Source organism: Ischnura elegans, chromosome X (assembly GCF_921293095.1).
Source record: "Ischnura elegans chromosome X, ioIscEleg1.1, whole genome shotgun sequence".
NCBI lineage: Eukaryota > Metazoa > Arthropoda > Insecta > Odonata > Coenagrionidae > Ischnura > Ischnura elegans.
In genome coordinates, this window is record NC_060259.1 from 8,687,923 (window position 1) to 8,713,049 (window position 25,127).

General features: G+C 37.1%; 1 protein-coding gene across 3 annotated transcripts in view; it reads right to left on the reverse strand.

Moving 5' to 3' along the window:
- Positions 1 to 25,127, reverse strand: part of LOC124171872 (ER degradation-enhancing alpha-mannosidase-like protein 1) — a 109,591-nt gene that overhangs the window by 24,193 nt on the left and 60,271 nt on the right. For 2 of the 3 annotated variants that reach the window (XM_046551252.1, XM_046551250.1), the window contains exon 6: positions 22,037 to 22,057. The exons of the other annotated variant lie outside the window; for it this stretch is intronic. In XM_046551252.1, the coding sequence (XP_046407208.1) occupies positions 22,037 to 22,057 (21 nt within the window). The remainder of the gene's footprint in view (positions 1 to 22,036; positions 22,058 to 25,127) is intronic. 3 annotated transcript variants of the gene reach the window in all.

The following is a 25,127-nucleotide window of genomic DNA, read 5'->3' on the forward strand; positions in this document are numbered from 1 at the left end:
ATGATACGGGAATAGAACACTTTTTCGAAAATTTTGGAAAAAGCGGTAAGAACAGAGATTGGTCTATAATTGTTGGGGTCTGAAGATGAGCCTTTTTTTGGGATAGGAGATACGATGGCTAGTTTCATGCGAGAGGGAAATTCACCACTTAGGAAAGAGGTGTTAATAATATCAACTAGTGGACTTGCTATATAATGGATTACAGTTTTAATGATCGGCATAGGGATGTCATCAATTCCAGAGGACCAATTGTTGGGGAAGGAGTTAACAAGCTTAATGACTTCGTGTGCATCAGTAGGCTGTAAGTACATTGAGCAGGGAAAAGGGGTGCGAGATGTGAAGGCCGCAGAATTTATGGTGGGGCTTCGAGGAGAATTACAAAAGAGTTCATTAAAACAATTAGCAATAACATGGGGATCAGATGTGGACTGATGATTGAAATTGATAGTTGTGTTGTTGACACAATGTTAGGTAGACTTAGTATTATTCTTAATAACTTCCCAAGTTGCTTTGGAACGATTTTTCGAAGTAGAAATGTAATTTTCATTGATTACCCTTTTGTGCTCAACCACCTTGAGTTTAAATCTTTTTAGAGCCATATTATATGATTCCATCTGGTCTGGATCAGTTGATTTACAGTGGTAGTAAATATCTCACAGCGATTTACTTTCAGCCATTATTTCCTTAGAGTAGAAATTAAAGTTAAAAGGTCCATTACATTGTTTGATATGTTTGACTGGAAATGCAGCATTGAAATGGTTGACAAAGGTATTTAAGAAGAGATTAAACTTTTCATTTGCACCAGATGCTGTATAAATATCCATCCAAAATTCATCAGATATTAGTTGCAAGAAAGTGTGTCTGGAAGCAATGCTGAAGATTCTTTTGCTAACAAATTTAGGCTTATTTTTGAGAACAATAGACGGAAAATTGACCTAGCAAGTTAATGCCATATGATCAGAAAACCCAATATTAAAAGTTGTAGTTGACAAGCAAGAGGGCAGTAGAGTAGTTGTAAGAACATCAATTAGGGTAGCAGATTGAGTAGTAACTCTAGTGGGATCATTATTCAGCACAGAGAGCCCAAAGCTTTGAAATAGATTTGTCAAGTCACATTTATCATGGGAGACACTTAATAGATCAACATTGACATCACCATACAATAAGATACCCTGTATATTGAGAGTAGATGCCAACGTAAGAGCATCATTAAGGGCTTCAAAAAATTCAAATACACAGCTACTAGGTGATCGATACACACCAAGGATAACATATTTGTAGTTAACGATTTTTAGAATGGCACCACAGCATTCAAATGTTTTATCAGTACTATGAATTTGATTCAGACTGGTAACACTTAAGTTAGGTCTTGCATATATAGAAACACCACCACCTTCAGACTGAGTGCGACAGTAGTAGGATATTAGATTGACATCTTGAAGTGTAAGAAGAGAGATTTCATTCTCTCTTAGCCAGTGTTCGACAATAATCACAATATCGGATTCAAGTTCTTGAATAGCACATTCAATTTGATAAGTTTTGTTCCGCATTGATTGCGCATTAAAATAAAGAACATTTAGAGATTTCTTCGTTAAAACTTTCGCGGGTGCTCGTCATGTTGAATTAAAACTTTTGGGCTATGTCGCCTCGTCAGATTTTGGGTGGCCCCAACGTTTCCCGACCGATGCTGGTCGCTTTCTCAAGGGAATCTGAAGAGGTGGGATTTAAAATTGGTATATATAGGTATACGTGTCAGGTGGTGGGGGGAGGGGAGTGAGATGTTGGAGGAGTAGGTTGTCGATTATTTTTGCCGATTACAGGTTGCCAAGTAAGGCTGATTTTAAGGTCAGTGTCTCTGTTGAAGTTGTTTTTCTCCTCTTTAGATATTTCTATTGCTTCTCTTACGAGTCTCTGTTTAAAGCCTTTCACTCTCGCAACAATTTTTGCTTCCTTAAGGTCGATTGTGTGGCCCAGCGCTGCGTGTTCGGCTACCGCGGGCTTCGTTGACTGCCCCAGTCGAATTGCTCTCTCGTGCTCCTCTAGACGTGTTTTAACCGATCTGCCTGTTTCGCCGATGTAGTTCTTCCCACAGGTCTGGCAAGGAATTCGGTATACCCTTTCGACTTGTAGTGGAGTTCTATCCTTGACGGTTTTCAATAGATGTTTTATCTGTACGTGAGGCGAGAATATCTCTCGAACATTTAATAAAGTTATCAGAAAGAACAACGAGATCAAAATCAACACTGCAGAAGCAGCGAACTCCTCTGTAAATGACCTCAGCGACTAGAAAAAAGCCTTCCTGCCATACATTAAGGGGACGACCGACAGAATAGGAAATATCCTACACAAATTCCAGATAAGGACTTTATTCTCGCCTCACGTACAGATAAAACATCTATTGAAAACCGTCAAGGATAGAACTCCACTACAAGTCGAAGGGGTATACCGAATTCCTTGCCAGACCTGTGGGAAGAACTACATCGGCGAAACAGGCAGATCGGTTAAAACACGTCTAGAGGAGCACGAGAGAGCAATTCGACTGGGGCAGTCAACGAAGTCCGCGGTAGCAGAACACGCAGTGCTGGGCCACACAATCGACCTTAAGGAAGCAAAAATTGTTGCGAGAGTGAAAGGCTTTAAACAGAGACTCGTAAGAGAAGCAATAGAAATATCTAAAGAGGAGAAAAACAACTTCAACAGAGACACTGACCTTAAAATCAGCCTTACTTGGCAACCTGTAATCGGCAAAAATAATCGACAACCTACTCCTCCAACCTCTCACTCCCCTCCCCCCACCACCTGACACGTATACCTATATATACCAATTTTAAATCCCACCTCTTCAGATTCCCTTGAGAAAGCGACCAGCATTGGTCGGGAAATGTTGGGGCCACCCAAAATCTGACGCGGCGACATAGCCCAAAAGTTTTAATTCAACATTTAGAGATTTGTAGTCACAACGATTTTTTGTTATTTTCGTTCGCCTTCAATCGCGTGTTTGGGCCTTCTTCATTTCTTGAAGCATCACTTCCTATTGACGATTGATCACTCACATTGGTGTTGGCTGAAGTTGTGTTTGAGGGAGGATTAAATGGTCTCATGAAGCGAGTGACCACGGCACCAGGGGGCCAGAGAGACAAGTTTTTTAGCTTGTTGCACAAAGTGTAGTCAATACCTATTTTGAAGGCAGCATGGGCACTTTTACCCTCGATTTTATAGCAAGATTCACATGTTATGTTGAAATAATCTTTCACGTGTGTAATCACTTCTTCACGTGTGGTCGCATGATCCAGTCTACCAACATACATAGAGCTAACGATCTTCGCAGCACGAAGTCCATTTATATCATCTTTAAGTAACTCACCATTGCCGATGATACGGAAATTTCCTTTTTTTCTTCTGCGACGAGATTCAACAAAACTGTCTAAGTCTTCCTTTTGTAGTTTCTCTTTCACCTCAACATTAGTCTCCGTTGGTGCAATTTGCTTCATAGTCACACAAGATTGATTTAAGGTACCTCGATCAGGAAACCGACTAGGCGTCACTGGTGGTTTCACATGGTTGGAGAGGTGAGAGGATGTACTCTTTTGAGTAGGAACAATCGGCTTTGAGGAGTCTTCAGTTGGAGTGAATTTCACGGAATCTGCAAAGGTGACAGTCTTTTCCTTCTCAGGAACGGAAATTCGTCCACTTTTCAATTCTACTACTTCCCGTTTCAAGATCTCAATGTCAGCGGCCATTTTCGCAACAAGAAATTTAGACGATCGACACGAGAGGCATTTCCAATAAATATCACACGACTCGTAAAGAGCTTTTAACGATAGATCCTTAAGGCCCGAACATTTGGAGTGATATAAATTTGGGCAAGAGTCACAAGTAATGAACTTATCACAGGAATTTAAAAAATTATCGCAACCGCTACACGAAGGTAAAGTAGCACTGGCCGCCATCTTGGAGGAAAAAAAGGTCAAGCCATTGAGTCCCATCTTTCAGATCATAAGGCCATAGTTACAACCATAGAAGTACCAATATCCTCACTCTCGTCTACCAAATCATTCTTTTCTAAGAAAAGAATTTTCACCTTGGAAAACATTGAAGATTTCTACAACAATCTGCAACTTACTACTTGGGATTCTGTATATAGTGCAGAATCAGTGAATGATAAATTTAATAATTTCCTTGATATTTTCCTTACGCTCTTCAATGGTTGCTTTCCTCTTGTAAAAGCTAGTTTAAATAAGCCTCAAAATAAAACCTGGGTTACTCCTGAAGTAATACCAAATTCACAAATTCTAAAATCTCTGTGGTCAGCTTACAAAGCTACCAATGACAATGATTTAAGGAACAATATATTGCTTTCAAAAAGTACTACTCAAGTTTAATCAATATGTACTACTAAAAGGACTCGTAATATCAATTCCATCTCTTCTTCAGATAATAAATCAAAAACAGCTTGGAATATAATCAATAACTCCTCTGGAAAATTGAGAAAGAATAAATCTCCCAAAGAAATTTCACACAATGGCATTCTTGTTTCAGACCCAGACATGATTGCAGCTCATTTCAATACGCATTTTCTCAATCCCTTGAAAACATCATCCATGTTACAAGTCAATACAGATCATTGTCGTCATAATAACTCAGTTCTAAATAATATGTACCTTTACCCTACTAGTGAGAAAGAAATAGAATCAATCATCAATAAAATCAATACAAAACACTCAGCTGGGTGGGATGGGGTTCCCTGCTCCCTCCTGAAGGGTAATTGCATAAGATATCTTCTTACTCCTATCACTCATTTGGTCAATGCTTCTCTATCCTCGGGTATTTTCCCTGACAAATTAAAAATGGCAGTTGTAACTCCTTTACACAAAAAAAAAATAATAATAATAATAATAATAATAATATTTAATTTCCTGATGGCTATACAAGTATAACATAGGATTTAGTCAAAAAAGGAAGAAAAGTTTATACAAAAGTTACATAGAAATTACAGTAAATGATAAGCAGTTAAATACATACATAATTATATTAATTTGTCATTAAGATGCTCATCAATGCTATAATAGCATTTTTTAAGTAGCAGTTCTTTTAGCTTATTTTTAAAAGTATTATCACTCACTGCACATTTTATTGCATTTGGAACTTTATTATAAACCATAGAGGCTGAGTGGTGAGGACCTTTTCTGCTTACATTTAAAGGCTGATTATTCAGATGGACATTGTCTTTACCACGTGTCCCGTGGTTATGGATTGACGAGTTGGACATAAACAGGTGCCTATTGTTTCTCACTAAAGTACAGCAATTCAAGAAATAAACACTGGGGAGAGTGAGTATTTTAAGTTGTTTGAATAGGGGTCTTCCTGGGGTCCTAATTGAGACCCTTAGCATACTCTTGATAGCCCTCTTTTGTATTGAAAATGCCTTTATTGCAGCACTACTATTACCCCAGAATACAATTCCATAAACTAAAAAAGAATGGATTTTGACGAAGTAGATGAGACTTAGAATCTGAGTTGAGGTAGTTGGGGCAAGTTTCCTGATCATGTAGATCCCAGTATTCATTTTATTGATTAATTTGGTTATGTGAGGCTGCCAGTCAAGGTTCATATTGAGATATAAACCGAGAAATTTAGTGGTGTCACAGTGAAGTATAGTGATATTTGAGTCTGTTCTGAGAAGAGGGCTTTGAATTGGTGGGTTTGTTTTATTATGAAAATGAATGAAGCATGTTTTGTTTTCATTAAGAAGTAGGTTGTTTGACCGGTACCATTTGGACATAGTTATTAAGGTTTGACGGGCTGCACTGCTAGCATCTAGAAAATTGTCACCTATGTTCAGTGTGGATATATCATCCGCATATAATATAACTTCATTGTTTGGAAAGTTATTATGTAGATCATTTATGAAAATGATGAATAAAAGAGGTCCTAATATAGAGCCTTGTGGTACACCACAATTGGTTGAGGCAACATCAGATCTAAAAGTACGAGCGTTTGAATTGAGGTTGAGGTTTACCTGCACTAATTGTTTGCGGTCTGAGAGATAAGACTTTAACCAAGATAAGGCATTGCCATTGATCCCAATTTTCCTGAGTTTGGAATAAAGTATGGTGTGGTCAATAGAATCGAAAGCTTTTGACAGGTCAAAAAAGATTCCTATGGTCTCTTTCTTATTGGAAAAAAAGGGTGATATTCAATCAATTGAAAACTATCGACCCATATCAAAACTTTCAGTTTTTTCTAAAATATTAGAAAGTGTCATTTCAAAAAGAATAATGTCATTCCTGATAAAAAACAACATCTTATCCAAATCTCAGTTTGGTTTCATAGGTGGTCTTTCGGCAGAATTTGCCATTTACAAATGTATTGACTCTGTTCTTGAAGGTCTTGATCATCACCTTAATACTGTTGGTATTTTTTATGATTTGTCTAAGGCTTTTGATTCTGTTGACCATGAGACTCTCTTGAAGAAAATTCATATATATGGTATGAGAGGAATTGCAAACAATCTAACCAGGTCTTTTCTTGAAAAAAGAACCCAGGCAGTAACCATTATAACCGATAACATGGTTAAACATACCTCACCTCACCAGGAGATATTGAGGGGTGTTCCTCAAGGCTCTATTCTTGAGCCCCTGCTGTTTTTGTTATATATCAATGATCTACCCTCAGAATTAAAAGGAAATATTTTAATATTTATATTTTATTTTTTAATTCATGGTTAAATAAAAAAAAACACAGTACTATTCCACAACCTTATATTTTTGCAGTCTACTAGTTTCAACGTTACAACGTCATTATCAAGACTCAAGACAAGAGTCTTGATAATGACGTTGTAACGTTGAAACTAGTAGACTGCAAAAATATAAGGTTGTGGAATAGTACTGTGTTTTTTATTTAACCATGAATATCTCATCGTTCCACCAAGTAACGCCTAAATCTGTTGATTATATTATTTTTTAATATTTATGTATGCTGGCGATACGAATCATCTACTGAAACGTGATGGCAATATTGTTGTTCCCACTCAAAATGCTGTCATCAAAATGGAAACATGGTGTTCAACTAACAAAGTGGCTATAAATGAATCCAAGTCTTCCTTTATATTTTTCCATCCTACTCAGAAAAAAATTGATTATGTACAGCCCTTACATTAAATTTTCAGATTGTACTCTTAAGCGGGTCACTAATACCAAATTTCTAGGCATCTCCATAAATGAAAATCTAAACTGGGACACCCATATTAATTGTATTTCATCCTCGGTGGCTTCAGGCTGCTACTTAATTAGACAGGTGGGGTCACTCCCCTAAGGCAGTCCGTCTTTTTAAACTACAAAAATGGTCAGTAAGAATATTATGCAAAGCTAAAAAACAAGCTAGCTGCCGTAATCTTTTCAAAAGGTAACAGATCCTTCCCCTTCCTTGTATATATATTTATTATGCTGTGATGTTAATTAGAGAATTTAAACAAAAGTTGTGCCTTAGCATGAATAACGATATTCGTGATTATCATACAAGAAGTAGAAATGAGCTTGCAGTGAGGCAACAAAATCTTTCTCTCTTCAGTGGAGGGCCCATCAATACGAGTATTAAAATTTATAATAAATTACCTAAATCAATCAAAGACGAAATCAGACCTGGCCTTTTCAAAGCAAAATTAAAAAAATATCTTTTAGATCATTGCTATGTATTATAATATATTGTGAGTTTCTTTGTACTTTAGATTTGTTTTTATGTTTTCCTGACGGGTCCTATATATGTATATTCATATCTTTTCTGTGACCAATAAAATATTATTATTATTATTATTATTGAAGCACACAGGTCCCTCTATTTCACTCAAAGAACAAGGAAAAGAACACGGTGTCTGAGTTCTGCACAAAAATTTACCAGGTGCTTCCCATATAGCCCGGCATTCAGGATCGAGTTATTCCATAGTGACCCCAAGGGTCGCTATCCACTGTTTAGAATATGGAATAGAGAGCAGGTCACAGTAACCATGGCAATAGTAACTAGGGGTCTAAATAGCCAATAGTGTGGTGCTATTCTGTTTAGAATAAGGCTCTTAAGCCACAAATCTGAAATTTCTCCATGACTAATCAAGAATTAGGTAATGATGCAAAAGCAAGGAACAAAATATCACTTCATTTCACACCAGCAGGGCTATTCTACTGAACGGAGCCATACGTACGGCCGGCCGTAAGTTTCTTATGGCCCGACCCGAAATTACAGCCTATACCGATTCCACTCTCGAGGGGCCATATCGTATGGCCCGGCCAAAAGTCTTAACGCCCTTTCTGCAGGCGAGTATGAGAATTATAATTGGTACCATACGTTAGGTTCACCTTTTTTAACACTAGTCATTTTTGGAGAAGGAAGTTTGTTCCAACGTGGATACAAAATTAATTCTATGTTCCTTAACTGAAATGGACTCTTATTAAAGGATAAATTTGGATTTTCTTTAAACTCTGATCTGGCGGCAGACGCTGGAGATCTTTGAAAAAAGTGAAGAACGCAAATCACGGGCGAGAAGAAGCTGAAGAAATTTGTACACGATTTATACCCTACAGTATTAAAATATTCGTGAATTGTACATGTAAAGGATAGAGTTAGAACATGACATCCTATTGTAGTTCTAACCCCCTTTCTCTCCTTCCAATGGTGTAACTATTGTCTCATGGCTGCAATAATTTGCCCTCAAAAGCCGTAGAAATCCAGCCAATGCACGAAATCTAAAGATGAAATTGAAACTTCAAGTTTCATTAATTTTATTATCAGAGGGTTATGTTTAGGTAGCTGTATAAAATTAAAACATCAATATGAGACTATCATTCTTTCCTTGATTTATGGACGACATTTGTCCTTTACGCATCGACTTACTGAAGTTTGCCTTAATACCAAAAAAATGTGTTGCCCTATGTTTCTTAGATATCCTCCCTCATGAACCGTAATGCTACGAGAATCTTAAAATATAAAACATCTAACAGTGGTTATTTCAAGTTACCTACCGCTCTTCGAAACAAGTAAGTAATAAATCTGCTAGCAAATGTAGCACAGAAAGCAAATAAAAGCCCGTTCCTCCGTTCATTTTAACAGAGCCTCCATTAAAAAAGTATTTCTAACTTTTTACCTACAAGCGAACTTTTAGTTCATCCACTATATCTATTTACGAATTAAGTAACAACTTCTTTTGACGCGCGGAAATATTTAATGAAAATATCCTTCATCGTATGCGAACGGATTATGCGTATCCCATATACTCCTTTCCAGATGAAATCGGCGTCTTTATTTTATATATCTAGCCAATGCCCGTTGAATCCGTATATGTACTCTAACCCCCCCCCAGTGGAATAACCCCCCAGGTGTCCCTGCAATGGTGATGTCAAATTTTCTCAGATGATGCAGCAACATAGTGAAACTAAAGTATCGAATTTAAAAGATGATTCTCCAGAGGATTTGCATTGTCCTCCTTCCACTTCCTGGACAGTCCATTCAGAGATTGTGACAGAAATCACTTTTTTGACCTAAAAATACCCATTTTCTCAAATAACCAAACAATGAGGTTCGGCTTTAGTCTACCCCCTAGCTTCTTCACCAATGAAGGGAATATGTAGTTTGCTTTCTCCATCAATTCACCTTGCCAAAGCTTCCTCTAATTTCGTCACAGTGCAGCACATGTAGGGGCTATGATCTTTCACAAAGACTCCACCATAATACATCTACTGTAAAACCTCTATGTAGTGAACCTCTTTACATGGAAAACCACCATACTTAATACCACCCCTACAGTCCCGTCTGATTTACATGTAAATTTATAGGCAAACCTCTTTGTAGTGAACCTCTTTATCTCATAAAACCTCCACTTATCATACCAAAAAGACACCCCCGAGATGGGCAAACTACCTTCGCAAATCGTACCGAGACAACTAAAGACCATTATTGCAGCCGCGATTATGTACATGGAATGACATTTTCAGCCATAAATGTTTCACATTTATTTTTTTTCTTACACACTTTTGATATGCTGTAATTTTCACGTTAACCATAAGTCATGGCCATTTTGTTCCAAGCATACCTAACAGTAAATAAGAAAAAAATGGCATCCAAATATCCTGATAATTTTAAGTGACTGTTGAATTAAGAGAGCTCGCATTGTTTTCTCTCAAATCATGGTAAAAATAATGCATAAATGCTCGCTTTTTGTTACCTATTATATAATAATAAAAATATATTCACTAATGCATGCATGCTTGTTTAAACACATAAATATAATGGTATAAATGACAGTAGTACCTTTCATTTCCGAAGAGTATGAAAACTGGTGCCCATCACTAAAACCTCTCCATTGCGAACCTCCATACATCAAATTGTCTAAATTTTGGTCCCCTTCATTACGATGTAAAGAGGTTTTACTGTATATTTTACCAATAGTGATCATTCTGCATAAAAAATAACATGCACAATTGCCACTGAATTCCAACCTCCATGACCACTTGGTACGAAGTTGAGTCTTAAAATAAGATTTGTACTGTATGAATGAAATTTAGACCTGATGGTCTCAAATTACAAGTATTCCACTATATATTATGGTCAGAGGGAATACCTATCATCACATATTATACTAATTCCTCTAACCCTTGAACGGCTAGCGTTCCCATATGGGCACAGCTGCAGTAGTCTAAAGAATTTCGTATAAATTCCAACCCAAACATTATAGAGCATGCTGTCTGCGCCAAAAATGATTATAATGTATCACTTTATTCAGTTCATGTGCTTACGTCCAGCATTTATACCAGCAGTTGACTGTGGCATGATAGATGTTCTAACTCACTCTGTTCGAGGAGGCAAAAGAGAAAGAATGGCCAAGTGTCTTCGGTAAATGCGATTTTTTTCCTTTTTATTTTTGATACTCTGCTAAGTATTTGATATTATCCTCATTATGAATGTTGTCTACTTCGGTTTCTTTTGCCAGCATTGTGATATCTTTCGTATGAGACAAGGAATTTGAATTTATTTTTGGGTGATCCCATATGGGCACGCTAGCCGGTAGCCGGGGGTGTCTTTTTTGGTGGGTGTCCTTCGCTACTAATGTCGTTATTGGGTCTGTTATCAAATAATTTTGATGTAAAACGCTATGCTTTTGTCAATCTTTCTTTTTTTTCTCATGTCATACGATTTTAACGATTTCAATATATTTTGCTGTATTTTTTTGTAATATTTCCATTAATTTTTAGTACAAAAAATACATTTTATACTATTCATCACTTTTATTCATGGTGCTTGTGTTATACTTTGCTCAACTATCTAGTATGAAGAATGATAGGCCTATTTTCTACCACTGGTATACATACCCAAAAATCAAGGGCATGGTAGAAGGAGAAAGGATGTTTCATAAATACAATGATGAAGCTCATGGTGAAGTGCTTTGTATCGCGTATAAAACTTTGAAACAATAAAAAGTAGATTGAACCTTGATCACATCGACCACATTGAACTCGTGGCCAAATTTTCCAACTGAGTCCAATCCGTGGTTGTAAGTCACAAGGAGACAATCAAGGCGAAAGTTAACAAGCAACCATTACAAGCTCCGTCAGTTTTAGTCCTGAACACGATGGAGGAGACAGCAAAATGACCGAGACGTACGCATAGGCACGAGATGACGTGTCAACCGCTAGGAATATATTCCTCGAACTGAATATCGCTACATTTCCCGGTAAATTCCTTTTTTCCGAAATGATTATGACGGAAGAAATTTATTTTTCTCTGTTGTATTCAATTATATTCTGAGTGGTTATTGCGTTATGCAGGAAGAGAATTTTTGGGAGAGTGGCGATGACATCCGAAACACTCTGGTATATAATGCCATTTGCAAGGTTGCAAAATATAATGAGGGTTTTTCACTATGCAGATAATAATCAATACGATAACAGCGGCAAAATGTGCACACTTAGGCCATTCATAAATATGATAAAGTACGTTTGTTCAGAAAACTATGTGCCAACCCCCGAGCTAAAATACGATGAATCCATGATAGAATATTTTGACAATCATGGCTGCAAACGGTTCATACGGGGTGAACCTCTAAGTTTCGGCTTTAAAATATGGTGCTTGAATGCTCCTCAAAATTACTTGGTGGACTTCAGCATATAGCAGGGACTGAGTGTTGAAGAAAAAAATAACTACCATAAATTCGTAGGTAAATGCTCTTCGTATTTGCTTATCATGTCGGACAATTTAGTAGAGCAAGCGATAAATCTTACCTTTTCCATTTAGTTTGACAATTTATTTACTAGCTTTCCTCTTATAAGTCAGTTAAAATCTCAAGGATATGAGGGTACTGGAAGAGTTCTGAGAAAAAGGATACCCAAAGGTATCCCATTGATAAAAAAAAAACTGCTAGCTAAGCAGCCCCGCAGCTCCCATGCTTTCGCACGGGAGAAAAAAACGGAATATTGTTGTTGTTAGATAGAATGACTATTCGGTAGTGACTCTAGCTACAATATTTAGACGGGTGGAACTGATCTCGCAGATCAAAATATCAACAGGTACAGCAATGTTATCAGAGGAAAAAATGATGATGGTCCACATGAAGCTCTCTCCTTGATGCTGCCATTCTAAATGCCTGGATCTGCACGGAAAATTCTGGTTCAAATATACCGCAGTAAGCCTTTAGGCAAGTGATTGCACAAGTGTTTTTCTAACAAAGATATACCTTATCCAAACCTGGTGGTCGTATTTAACATTCCCTATCAAGTGCAACCAAACATAGGAAGTCTGATGACATAAGGTATGATGGCAGTGATAACCTATTTGTCCTGTTTGATAGACGCCGACGTTTTTATGAAGAATATTCTCCCCGAGCGCTCAGAATGTGCTAAGTGCCTAGGCCTTGCCTTCAATGAAATTCTAACTATTATACTCGGCAATTGAAAACCCAATTTATAGTATTCAAAGACTCTACCAGCAATATAGGACTAATTTAAAACTCATTGATAGTGAGTTTTTTTTTCATTCTATACCTGTTTTCAAAACTGAGTTTTATACTGTAAAGTTCTTTGGACAGCCAAAAAAATGTTTTAACCGAAAAAATAAAGTATAATGATTTGAAATTACTTCAAATTGCCAAATAAAAGAAGTGTTATAGGTAAATGCAAAAATATATGGCGTATCACGCAATAAAAATGAGAACTAGGTGTTTGCTGTACATGAATCATGCAGCACATGGATATACATAACCAGAAGTTGAAATAAAAAAAACTTACACTTAGAAATCCATAGAATCATTAGTTTTCCAGTTTTATTAAACCAAATAATAAATTATACTAATTCTATGCATAATATAAACATATATAAGTCATCTAAATTCAACCAGGCATTTGCACCTTGGGTCACTAATTTTGACCATCTGGCAAATAACCTTCAATTGACAGTAAAAAGTAAACCTCAAAGTTTTTATGAAATGCATAGCAATATCTCGAAAGCTGTCTATCTGCAAGCAATGGCTTGTTTTAACGCATTGCATTGAAAAAGATAGTTAACGCATTATTTCACAAAAGTTGAACTAGTTTTCATGCACCTACAGCACAGCATTCTGCCTATGCCACTTCTCCTTCCCCTCCCCCACCCTCCTTATCCCCTCCTCTCTTTTTTCTCTGTGCATCTGCTATTTAACGTTTGTGAATTCTAAAAACTTTGCCAGAAGATGATACACTTCATTGAAACAGGTCACAAGTGAATAAATTATGTGGAACTAGCTAAGCCTTATTCTTTTCTGAGTCACAAAGGAGTTCCATCAACTAACACCTCAATCCATTGCATTTATTGAACTAGTACATAGACTATAACAAATTCAAATTTTCCAATCGATTTTTGACCATGTAGATACCCCATTGATTTTCCTCATTTTATCTGGCTGACCCATTTCCCTCCCTAACCCTTCATTATGCTTTGAAACACATCTTCACTGCATCATGCTCAATAGCCGCCACACCACCGACCCTCTGCACTCAACTTCCAGCAGTCAGCTCTCCACATCTTACCAGAGTGCTTATTTCCCATCTGCCTTAAAACAATTTTTGCTCACTAACCAATCGGATCCAGTACATACACTCCAGGTAAATAAATTTGCAGAAGATTGCATGAGGAGTCAAAAGCCTTTAAAAGCAACACTTTTAACAGCAAATTTTCACAGATCAAGCAAAAAAAATAAAAACAGTCACCACCGCTTTGACATCTTCTCTTCAAAAAAGGTTACTTCTCGGAAGGTCAGATTTCAAGAAGATATTTGCAAAGAAGAAGATTTGAAGAAAATGATTACGTAGTTGAAGGGTATGTCCCTTGAGGGAGGGAAATGGATAAAAGTAATGCAGAAAAGATTTGTTTTAAGTCATCTGTGAGATTCTTATGAAACCTATATAGAAAGAAATCCCAATGTAAAGAATGGCTTCTTCAAATTGGCCACTTTAGGCATTAGATGCAATTTTGGTTAACTACTATAAATCACGTCATCGCTGGAGGCAAGAGAAAACTTCCTGGCAACAGCTAGAGAGAAAATATGAACTAAGGAGAACCTTTTTGATATACCAAGTGATTCTGAAAAATCCATCGCTCAAGAATTTTAAGATGCTATACAGAGAAACGCTGGATGGTAATACACTGGTTTAGGTTGAAGGTATATCTCGAGGAAACTATAAGGCTCTAATACTAAATAAGAGTCCATGAGAACTTTCATTGCTACTGTGATATATTAACAAAAATTTTGGATGTTTATTATTAGGAAAATAATTTGTACAAAGCTAGAAATCCATTTGGGGTTATATTTGATGATAAAATGAAGCTGTAACTGAACTTAAAAGCCAATTTTATTGCTTTGCCCCTTTTTATTGCCAATGCGAAGGTCTTACATTGCAAGAATCATTTACCGTTCCAGATTTTTTATTTTTTTATCCACAAAGTTATCTTAATTTTTTAATTCGTGGCATTGTTGCCCATTTTTCTTTCTGACCAGTGCAAAAGAACTTTCAAATGCAAATGTATTTCACTTCTAAACGAACAGTTTAACACATTCAATGCGGGCCTGATTTTCATTAAAGTCGTTCAAATTGGCTGATAAAATAAGAAAGAAAAATAGAGGGGGGTTTCCATGGCAATACTTCCGTTCAAATATGTACTGCCTTATACAAACAGCGCACACGGTTCGAAAGAGGGGGAAGCTTGCTCAAGGCCATACACATGATTGCAAGACTCGGAAGTGGATTTAAGTCACGAACGGAGGCGGAGAAAGGGCTCCCAGCCCGACTGGCAGAGCAGAGCATGTCAATTGAGGTGCTCTGCACTGACTGTGTTCATGGTGTTGAGGTGTAAATGCCAGGCTCTTCAATGTCACCATGGGCCTCACTCCATTCTTGTACCCCGCATTTGCACTAGCCGCAGCAACACGACTTTCAGTCACTAGTGCATGTTAATAAAATAAATACAGCACACTCCCAATTATCAAGAATAATTATGGGGAGAAGTGGCACCAATAATTGGAAAACACCCACAATCCAAACGGTCACTTTATTTTCTTATTAATTTTCGTTAATCAAACAATATATTATTATTTATGCACTTATTCTCTTATTTCTAATTAAAAGTAATGCTTTAAAAATCAGGAATAACTCATTATATTGTCCGCTATACATTAATACAGTGAAACCCCGGTTTATCGTTCCCGCATCGATCGTTTTCCCGCATTCATCGTTCGCCGCTCCTGGTCCCAAATTAAGTTCCATAAAGACTATGTAATTTTTTCCCGCATCTATCGTTCCCCAAAGTATCGTTTTCTCGCATTGATCGTTTGAAGATCGCAGTCCCGTCGAATAATTTTCCCGCATTCATCGTTTGATAAAAATGAGAGGAAGTGTTTACAACGTTTTATTTATGGCTAATAACGACAGACACATAGTTTGAATCTTCCCCAGGAGATTGAAATGCGATAGGGAGAAGCAGAGTTCCGTGGGATAGTTACATTAGCGCATTTCCCAAGATCCGGTATCCCGCTCCATTCAGCACTCGCCTCCCTCCGGTGAAGCTTTCCTCTTCTCCAAAATAAAAAAAAAGGTCCCAGCTCGAGCAGGGATCGTATTACGACGACCTTAGCTACAAAAGAAAATATCAAGTTACTCGAGAACAAAAGAAACCTTTTTCACGCCTCCCCCTTTCTCGACCGCTGACTTTTTTTTTAGCCGACTCGCTTCAAAGATCCCCACTTCTGGAGGTCAACTGCTGCATGAATCACCAATTAGCCCAAAAGGTGTCTAAAAATGAATTTCGGTAATTGGTATTATACTTTTATTAGATTGAGATATTAGTGATGTGCAGGTAATTCAAAAAAGAATGATACCAAACACGACGTATTTCTAACGTTATTTAACCATTTTAAGCAAGGAAATAGTTGGAATAATAAGATGGTGATTTCTGGCGAATATCAATATCCTCGCAGCTGATAGTGAGCTTCACGGCAGTTGATGCGGATTTTTTTTCAAAAACAGGGCGTCTGGTTACAATTTATGAGTTATGCTACTAGTCTCACTTGTCTGAGGTGCTAACGAAGCGATGCCTTCTCAGGATATTTTGTTTCTCCCTACTAGCAATCTGAATTCATCTGCTCATCTAGAGCTACGCTACTTATTGTTAGAAATGAGTGGGTAAGTTGCCTTCTCTATAGGATAAAAAATTTGTGCAGTCTTATGGTCATGCTTCACCCTCTGCAGTAAGCTCTGATTATGCCGTACGCGATAGAATTAGTGTCGAACTTCACCTCGTACGACTGGTTCCGTACTTTCCAGGGTGGGTTGATTTAAAACCGGCGAGTGTTTTCCGTGTGGGTTCAATAGAGTCCAGTTCCATTTTTATTAGTTTTATTCTTATTCGTCTTCGGACCATGGCCCTTCCGAAGACACGAGTGAGAACTTTAAAAGATAGACTGAAAATAATTGATGATGAAGAAAAGAATCCGGGCTAGAAATACGTGAATATTGCAGAACGCCTCGGTATGTCCGGTAGCACATGATGACAGGGGTGGGGGTAGAGCGAGATCCCTGGTGAAAACAAGAAGTGGGATGAAGCCGAGGATCAGGCGGACGTGCCGCTGACGATTAACGCCACATTGCCTCAATAATATTAAAAATTTAATTGCTAGAAAGGAACATTTCAATTAATAAACTATTTTTGGCCTTCTTGATTCATCTCATAACCAATCACTGCGACGGCGAAATCAGTTGTCATAACATAACAGGCATAACACGCACATTTCTCTCGTAAATACGTGTACTTGAAATGGCATTTGATGGATAAGAATTTTTACATCAGATAGAAATGCATAATAGCTGTGAAAATTCCGAGTGGAGTGCAAACATTTTTTAGCAAGGCGGCTTGTTCCTTTAGGATATTTGAAAGAGAGATAAGTCGAATCAACAATATGACCTAACTGTTTCGATAAAGTAATAATATTCCTGTAATCAGATGAAATCTCGTTTGAATCGATTAATGAATGTCATAATTCGCAAAAATCCAGCGGATCCTGGGACATAGGCAACCCGGACAAACATTCCCGCATCGATCGTTTTCTCGCATTCATGGTTTTTTTCATCCATCCCCCTGAAAAACGACAGATCGAGGTTCCACTGTATCGACATATTTGGGCACGATACAGTGGAGGTATCCATTATAGAAACACATAAGCACTTTCTGTAATTTTAAAACACACAAGTTACAAATACAACATTAAATATCCAATGTTTACGCAATAAGCTTACTGAACCCAAAATACTATCTATAAGTGAAAAACCAGGCGTAATTTGCGTAAGTGAACATTGGATGAAAGAGGTAATATTCATTCTATCGGTGACTGCTATTGTCGTATGAAACACTGAAATGGTGGAGTTGCTATATGCATACGTTAAAAGTACTTTATTATCCAGTACGTAGCTTATCATATGAAATACAGCACTTAAATTCTGAATTACTGTTTGAATGTTCTGCTGTAATTTGCTCATCTGATGAAGATAATTTTATTATTTTGTGCTAATATAGGTCTCCAAGGGATGCTTTGTTACTTTCCTGGAAAATTTAGATAATTTGTTATTCTCCCTAACTAGGCCTACAATTGTATTGACAGGTTGTCCAATGTCACGTCAAGTATGCCTTTGTTTCGGAGGCCTTGTAGTGAGACTGAGTTATGCTCTTGTCTCTCAAGGGTTGCAACAAAAAAGGTTGCTCATATTCACGATATAGCAGGGAAGGTAATTAATGACTCCAGAGACTGTATATTAGCCCCTCTCTTGTTATTGTTCAATCAGTCCCTCATTGATGGTGTTTACCCTGATGCCCTAAAAAAGTCTAAGGTCGTACCAGTGTATAAAAACTAAGGCGACAGAAATAATCTGTGCAATTATTGACCAATTTCAATAATTACTCACTTTGGTAAAATATTCGAAAATGTGTACATACTGCAAATGACTTACAGACTTCTTCGAAAGGCAAAACCTGTTAACAAATTATGAGCATGGCTTCTGCTGAGGAAGGTCGACTGCACAAGCACTCTTTGAAGCCGTGAATTATATTATTCAATAGATAAATATAAAGCACAAGGTAATGGGCATATTCTTTGATTTGAGCAGGGCCTTTGATGCCCAACACGATAGATTTTTGTAAAATGTGAATTATTGGGAATCAGAGGAGTTCCATTGTATTGGTGAAAAACATATCTTGCAAACAGACACCAGGGAGCAGCCTTTCATAAGAATGGCAAAATTCTTATTCTTTCTTCATCTTTTATCTGTTCTAAAACATACATTAAGCTTAACTGTCTTATAAACCTTATATTTTAGTCTATTTTACTCTAGCATAACCTATGGTATAATAATATGGGGATCTTCATTCTCACTAATAAGTGTTTTTCGAATACAGAAGAAAATGACAAAGAGCATGTGTAATCAACACTACCGAGCTCATTGCCGACCACTTTGTAAAGACTTAAAGATACTTCCACTCCCTTGTGTGTATTAATATTACTGTGTGGTCTATGTTAAAAAACAAAAGGTTGACTTTATATTAAATGATAAATATCACTCGCACAAAACTAGGAGATCTAATGATGTGCATGTCCAACCATCTAACTTATCTTTGACACTAAGCGGAACTAGGGCAATGTGTACAAAAATCTATACTAACTTACCCATGATTATTAAGAACGAAAGGAGAATCCCTCAATTTAAAAAAAAGCAGTCTTTTCATTTCTCAGTGATCCATGCTTCTTTAGTATGGACAAATATCTGTGTTTTGTAACAAATTGAGCTTGTACTTTTAGTTTTTTTTTGACGTGCCTTATGCCCTGTTCACATCAGTGTATTGTGTCTGCTGGCAAATAAAATTATTATTATTATTATTAACTAGTTTAGGTAAACAGAGCCATCCACATGTGCAAGAACCTGAAGATGGCTCTGAGTGCTGAAACAAATAGGTAGTTTTAAAAATGAGAATTGGAAAAGTACTAAATGCTTCTATTAAACAACACAGTAATTTAAAGAGTTAATTAGCTGAAAATGATTTTTCATGGAAATTAATTGATCGAAAACGACAGGCATGTGATAATTTTGCTGAAATTTCAATTTTGTCCCCTTTTTATTGGTGCTCTGTATCTCCTTTACTATTGGTCGCACATAAAAACTGAAGAAAGAATCTTGCATTCAATTTCGTCCTGCACAAAAATTAAGGCAACTCAAATTCAGCTAAGATGCTCAATTTACAAGTTTTAAGCAAAAAACTGTGAAAAGTACCACTTTCTGCAGTTTTTTATAGATGGTGGAAAAGCACAAGGGTGAGGATGGCGAATCTCAGGCTCATCATCCTCAAACCATCCCAAAAAATATGCAAGAAAGAATCAGAACATCATCATTGAATTAAGCGTTGGACCCCTCTAGCTAATGGACTGCATATTGACTCAACTATCTAGAGTGACTTGCACTGCCCCACTCTTTTGCCCACGTAATTCTCTCACTCCACTTGTCACAGCCTACCTGAATCCTGAAATTTTCCTCCGATTAGAAGAAAGCCAACTGGGACCTGCACCTTTCTGAGGTCATTGATTGTGTGTACATGAGTTTCAGGTAACTTGAGAGTGTGCTTGAAGCAATACTCAAGCTAGCTATTTCCTAGGAACTACCTGAGTAATGCCTTGCAGTCAATACAAACTTATCTGACAAGGCTCAAGCGTAATCTTGCAGGACGTTACCTTCCTAGCACAAGTGTACCTCACAGTAAAAACTAGTTTGAAACATAATCTGCTAAATGGAACACTGTCATTTGGGACACCTGTTAATTTTGAGCTGAAATCTATGGTTCCTACCTGCCTAACTTGTATGGTTTCTAATCCAAGCATTTGCCATCCCAAAACAGGCATGAGGATATCCTTTTTCTGCACACAAACATTCAGGTATTCCCATAACTCCAGTCAAAAACTGACCCCCTTTTTACAGTAAAAGAAAAAAATGTGACTGTTTTGGAAAGTGATGCTTATTTTGTACTTCCTTTTCATATCCTATACCAGAATGATTCCATGTAACAAATAAAAAAATCATAAAATGTTAAAAAATGAATAATATAATCACACCACAGCGTACAAAAATTATAAATATGCCTACAACGTCCACATAGTTTTTCATGTATTTTCACTCTTAAAGAATCATTTAAATGAGATTTACTGTGTATCATATCTTTCATGCATACAGTGTACCGTAGGAACCGACACCATTACCAATGACTTGGTGAACAGAAAATCATTGACTACCTAAAGTGGGGGTAAAGTCTTCTTGGGAATCCTACCAGGCTAATTTATCCACAACAGCTTTCATTTCATTCAGCATTCATTTCAAGCTCCAACTCGGGGATCAATGTTGTTTTATTTGTTTGTGGTTGCAAGGTCTCATTGTTACAACAAATTTAGTCAAAAATTAAATTTAGTTTGAATTTTGTTAACTAAATTTATATTAACAATGAAACTTAGCAACCACAAGCAAATGAAACAACATTGAGCCCTGAGGATTGTCACATGGGGCTCGTCTTCAAATGAGATATTAGTGACAGTACAAGCGTCTCTCGAAGGGAAGGATCAGGTTCAGAAATATGGAGTCACTCTGACCCAAAAATGGTGACTTTATTCCCTTTAAGACTGAGCAAATATGTTCCCCAGCCTCTCGGTTATGACCACCCCAAGTTGGGAGTGGCCACCCAACAACTCAGCCCCCCCACCAAGCCATGCACGTTCTTTCAATATTCTCCAGGGATTAAGTCCAAAATTCCATCTTATCTAACCCCGGTTCTAGGCATCCTCTCCTAGGGGTGAACCCCTGGACAGACATCTGCTGATCACGTCGGCTCAACTCGTGGACATTATTCGCCAGGAAAGCATCAAATCATATTTGACTGTCAAAAATGTTCTCCAAAATTCATTTAATACCTAAAACATTAAACCAAGGGACCCAAGATATTTTGAAATATCACAAAGAACTATCATAAATACCAACTCCACATCTAGGGCCTTCAATTAATTAAAAAGAAAACATCATTAATTAAATGATAAGATTTCCAAATCTAAAGCCATATAGTAAATATGTATAAAGTTCATTCAGTACTAGAGAGTAAAATTACTGGTTTTCTGGCCACACTGCAAGGCATCTTTCATTGTAATAGGAATCAATAGTCATAAATATTTCCATTGAAAATAAAAAGACTGAACTAATGTCAAAGTATTCCGAACACACTTGAAGAATCAACCTAAAATCAGTTTCCCTTTCATTAGGATAAAAATGGAAAAAGATGACCTTTCATACCAGCATAAGAATTTCTGGGACTGAAGAAAAATCATGAAGGTTTTGCTAACTTTAGCCAATTTAACTCGTGGGACATGCCACAGACAAAAGTCTGGTACTTGACAAAAGGAATGCTATAACATAAGAAAAATCTACACATGGCATTGCTTGAATACACTTACCATCTATCTAAACCTCCAATTCTAGCAGCATAAATATAAAAAGAGTAATTACATTAACATGCCAATAAGTACATTGCTTCGAATTACTATTGTGCCCAGCATAAAAGGCATGTTCATACTGTTATAGAAATAGGAATGAAAGACATGAATTTCAAGGAAATTTTAATAATTCATATGCCTTGAATTGATAAAATTGGGCATAAAACATTTTTCACTTCTCAATTAGTCTCACCATGACAAGAATTTTACATGTTGATATTACGTAAATGCATTGCGCACCATTAAAACCAATGCCTATGCTTTGAATAATAACAATGGGTTCAATAAGATTAAACACTTTCAAGTCAATTGATTCTACCACTGATAGACTCCACACTACTTATGCTCTTTTTACCCTGGACAGATAAAGCAATATTCATTCAAAGACAACAGATGTACCATTAAGGTAATACCAGCTGAGAAAAATAATTAAATAGTGGAGCTATTTGATTGCATACTGCACAAACCATACTATGTATAATTTATTCAGAGAGAGTTAAAGAGCACCTATTTTCTACACGTGTGACCATATAGAAGCCATAAATGAGAATATGCACCTGGTATAGACTGGGAAAAGTTAAACCAAATTACATCTAAATATGGGATATTGAACAGGCATTACACCTTTCACTCACAATTCAGCTAATGAAAAATTAAGCTGCAAATATGATAGCATATCAATCCATATTCAATCATAAGGAAACAACAACAACATACGAAATGAAGTAACAAAGGCAATCCACAAATTTTATCTAGTGGAAATAGCTGATATTTAAAAAAAGAAAGATTAACATGCCTGTAAAAATTATTGTAAATACATTTTAATTCAGTTACATACATCACACTTAAAAAATGTAATATGCAAGTTCCAGGGCAAAGATATTTTTACTGCATTAGTGGACCATAGTCCACAACAATAATTATTTTAGGAGAAGATATCAAAAACTAGTTTTCAGAGGAATATATTCCATAAGGTAGGTGTACACTGTAGAGCAAAATCTTGCTCGTTTGACTGCTCTAGCACTAGAAAATCTAGACACTGCACACACTAGTGAGAGACTCTGTCAAGTAGTAGTAGGGGCTGTAGGGCAGGCTCTAGTGACACTTAAGTCTATAGGCTCTACACACTGATACAAAAGTTTCTCTCACGAGAGTGCTATCACAAGACTGCTATTGATGTGTAACTGATTGAGCCTGCGTTACTTCAGTATTTGAGAGGCGAGTGTGTGATAGCCAACTGAGGAGTGTTCACGAAGGGAGAGATGGCAATTAGCAGCAACAGTTACTGTTGTGTTATTAGCATAAAAGGATCGACAGCAACAGAAGATTAAAGAAGTCAAAATCCAAGGTGATAATATACAAAATACTATGTCTTTTGATATTTCTTCTTCGCCAATAGAACAAGCAAACAAACAAAGATTTTTTTGATAATTAACCGCCTATTCCTGCTCCTTTTCCAATTTTAACTTCTACTGATGTTTGAAATATTTAAAATTCACTTTCCCCTAAGAAAGCTCCTCGACTGAACTACATTGTTAAGACTCAGTTAGGTTATGCCAGCCTATCTTCTGAATTCCTTTCTCTTCTTTACAATCTTTTCTAACACCGTTACACAAAAATCGCAGAAAAGTCATGGCAGAGAGACACTAATATTATCAAATTTATCACTCACTTAATATTAATTCACACTCGGACCTGACCATGGAAAATTTAAATTAACGCTTCACACACATTTACTTCTCATACAGATGCAGATTCGCACCACAAATGACACCTATCATCGACAAACAACGAATACCGAGAGAAATCTCTCTCAAATTTCTCAGTCTATTTAGGCAATAAATCAACTTGTGAACTGAAATATTGCACTAATGAAGCAATAGCAGTGATCTCTTCACTGTCCTCCTGCTCATCTTCACTCTCCCACAGCACCAGAATTCAATTGAATTCTGCGACCTACCCTCCTACATGGCTGCGAAACCTTTGCAATTAACCCCTTTACTGGGGAGCGCGTCTCTAGACGCGCACCAAGGACGTTCGTGAAACGGGGAGACGCGCTATAGAAAAAGAATTTTCCTTCACTGGGCAGAGCGTCTAGAGATGCAATTCTTTCTTGCCTATGCTCTGCATGGGTCTGACATCTAGCGTGATTTTTAAAAACTCGGTTCTCACATCTGCAGGGGCACAAACATGCTTTATTTGGGTGAAGGTTTTATGGTATTTTTGGGCCCAAAGAACCTCTAACGGTTCTTTTTATTGCACTTACCCCTTGTCACATTTCTTACAGAGAAGTTTAGTTTTAGCACGCATGTTTTTGTGGACAGACGTGTTTCAATTAGCAGTGTTTTTTTCTTCTTATTTTTGTCGCGCGCAGTTACGAGGAAATTTCGAACATTTGAAATTTCTTTGAATATCGCTTGTTTTGTGAGTGGCAATTCAGTTACAATTTGCTACAGTGTTTTCGGTGCTTCATAAGTTTCTATATTCAGTTTTCTTTCTTTTGCACAGCTTTCAAACGTGTTTTATCTATTATTTGACAATCCCATCGAGTACTTTCCTCCTCCGGAATTTTTCATCTTGCGTGTGCTCCCATTCTCGGTGTTTGTTTTTTGTCATTTTCATATAATATTTCATCAGTGTCTAGTTTATAATCGTTTTGGTAATTTTCCTTAGTTATTGCCATAATGGCTAAAAGACCACCTACTCTGCCTGAAGATATCGTAAATGAAATGTTGGAGCTTAGTGAAGAAGAAGAGAGTACGAGTGACAGTAGCGCGGAGGAAGAATATTCAAATGTGTCAGTGGGAACGACCACCGCTGGTATCAGTGGCACATCTACAGGGTTTCCTCACAGAATCCAAGAACTGCATGTTGATTCTGAGAGTGAAATAGATAGTGAAGCTGAAGAAGGTGATGAGGAAGACCAAAATTTTCCGCTACATTCTAGTGTGTGGGTTGAAAGCGGACTTCCTAGGCCTAGGTTCCCGGCTAGATTTGAGGCTGGTGTAAAAGGAAACTTGGTTGGCAAGGGTGACTCTCTCGAAATTTTCGA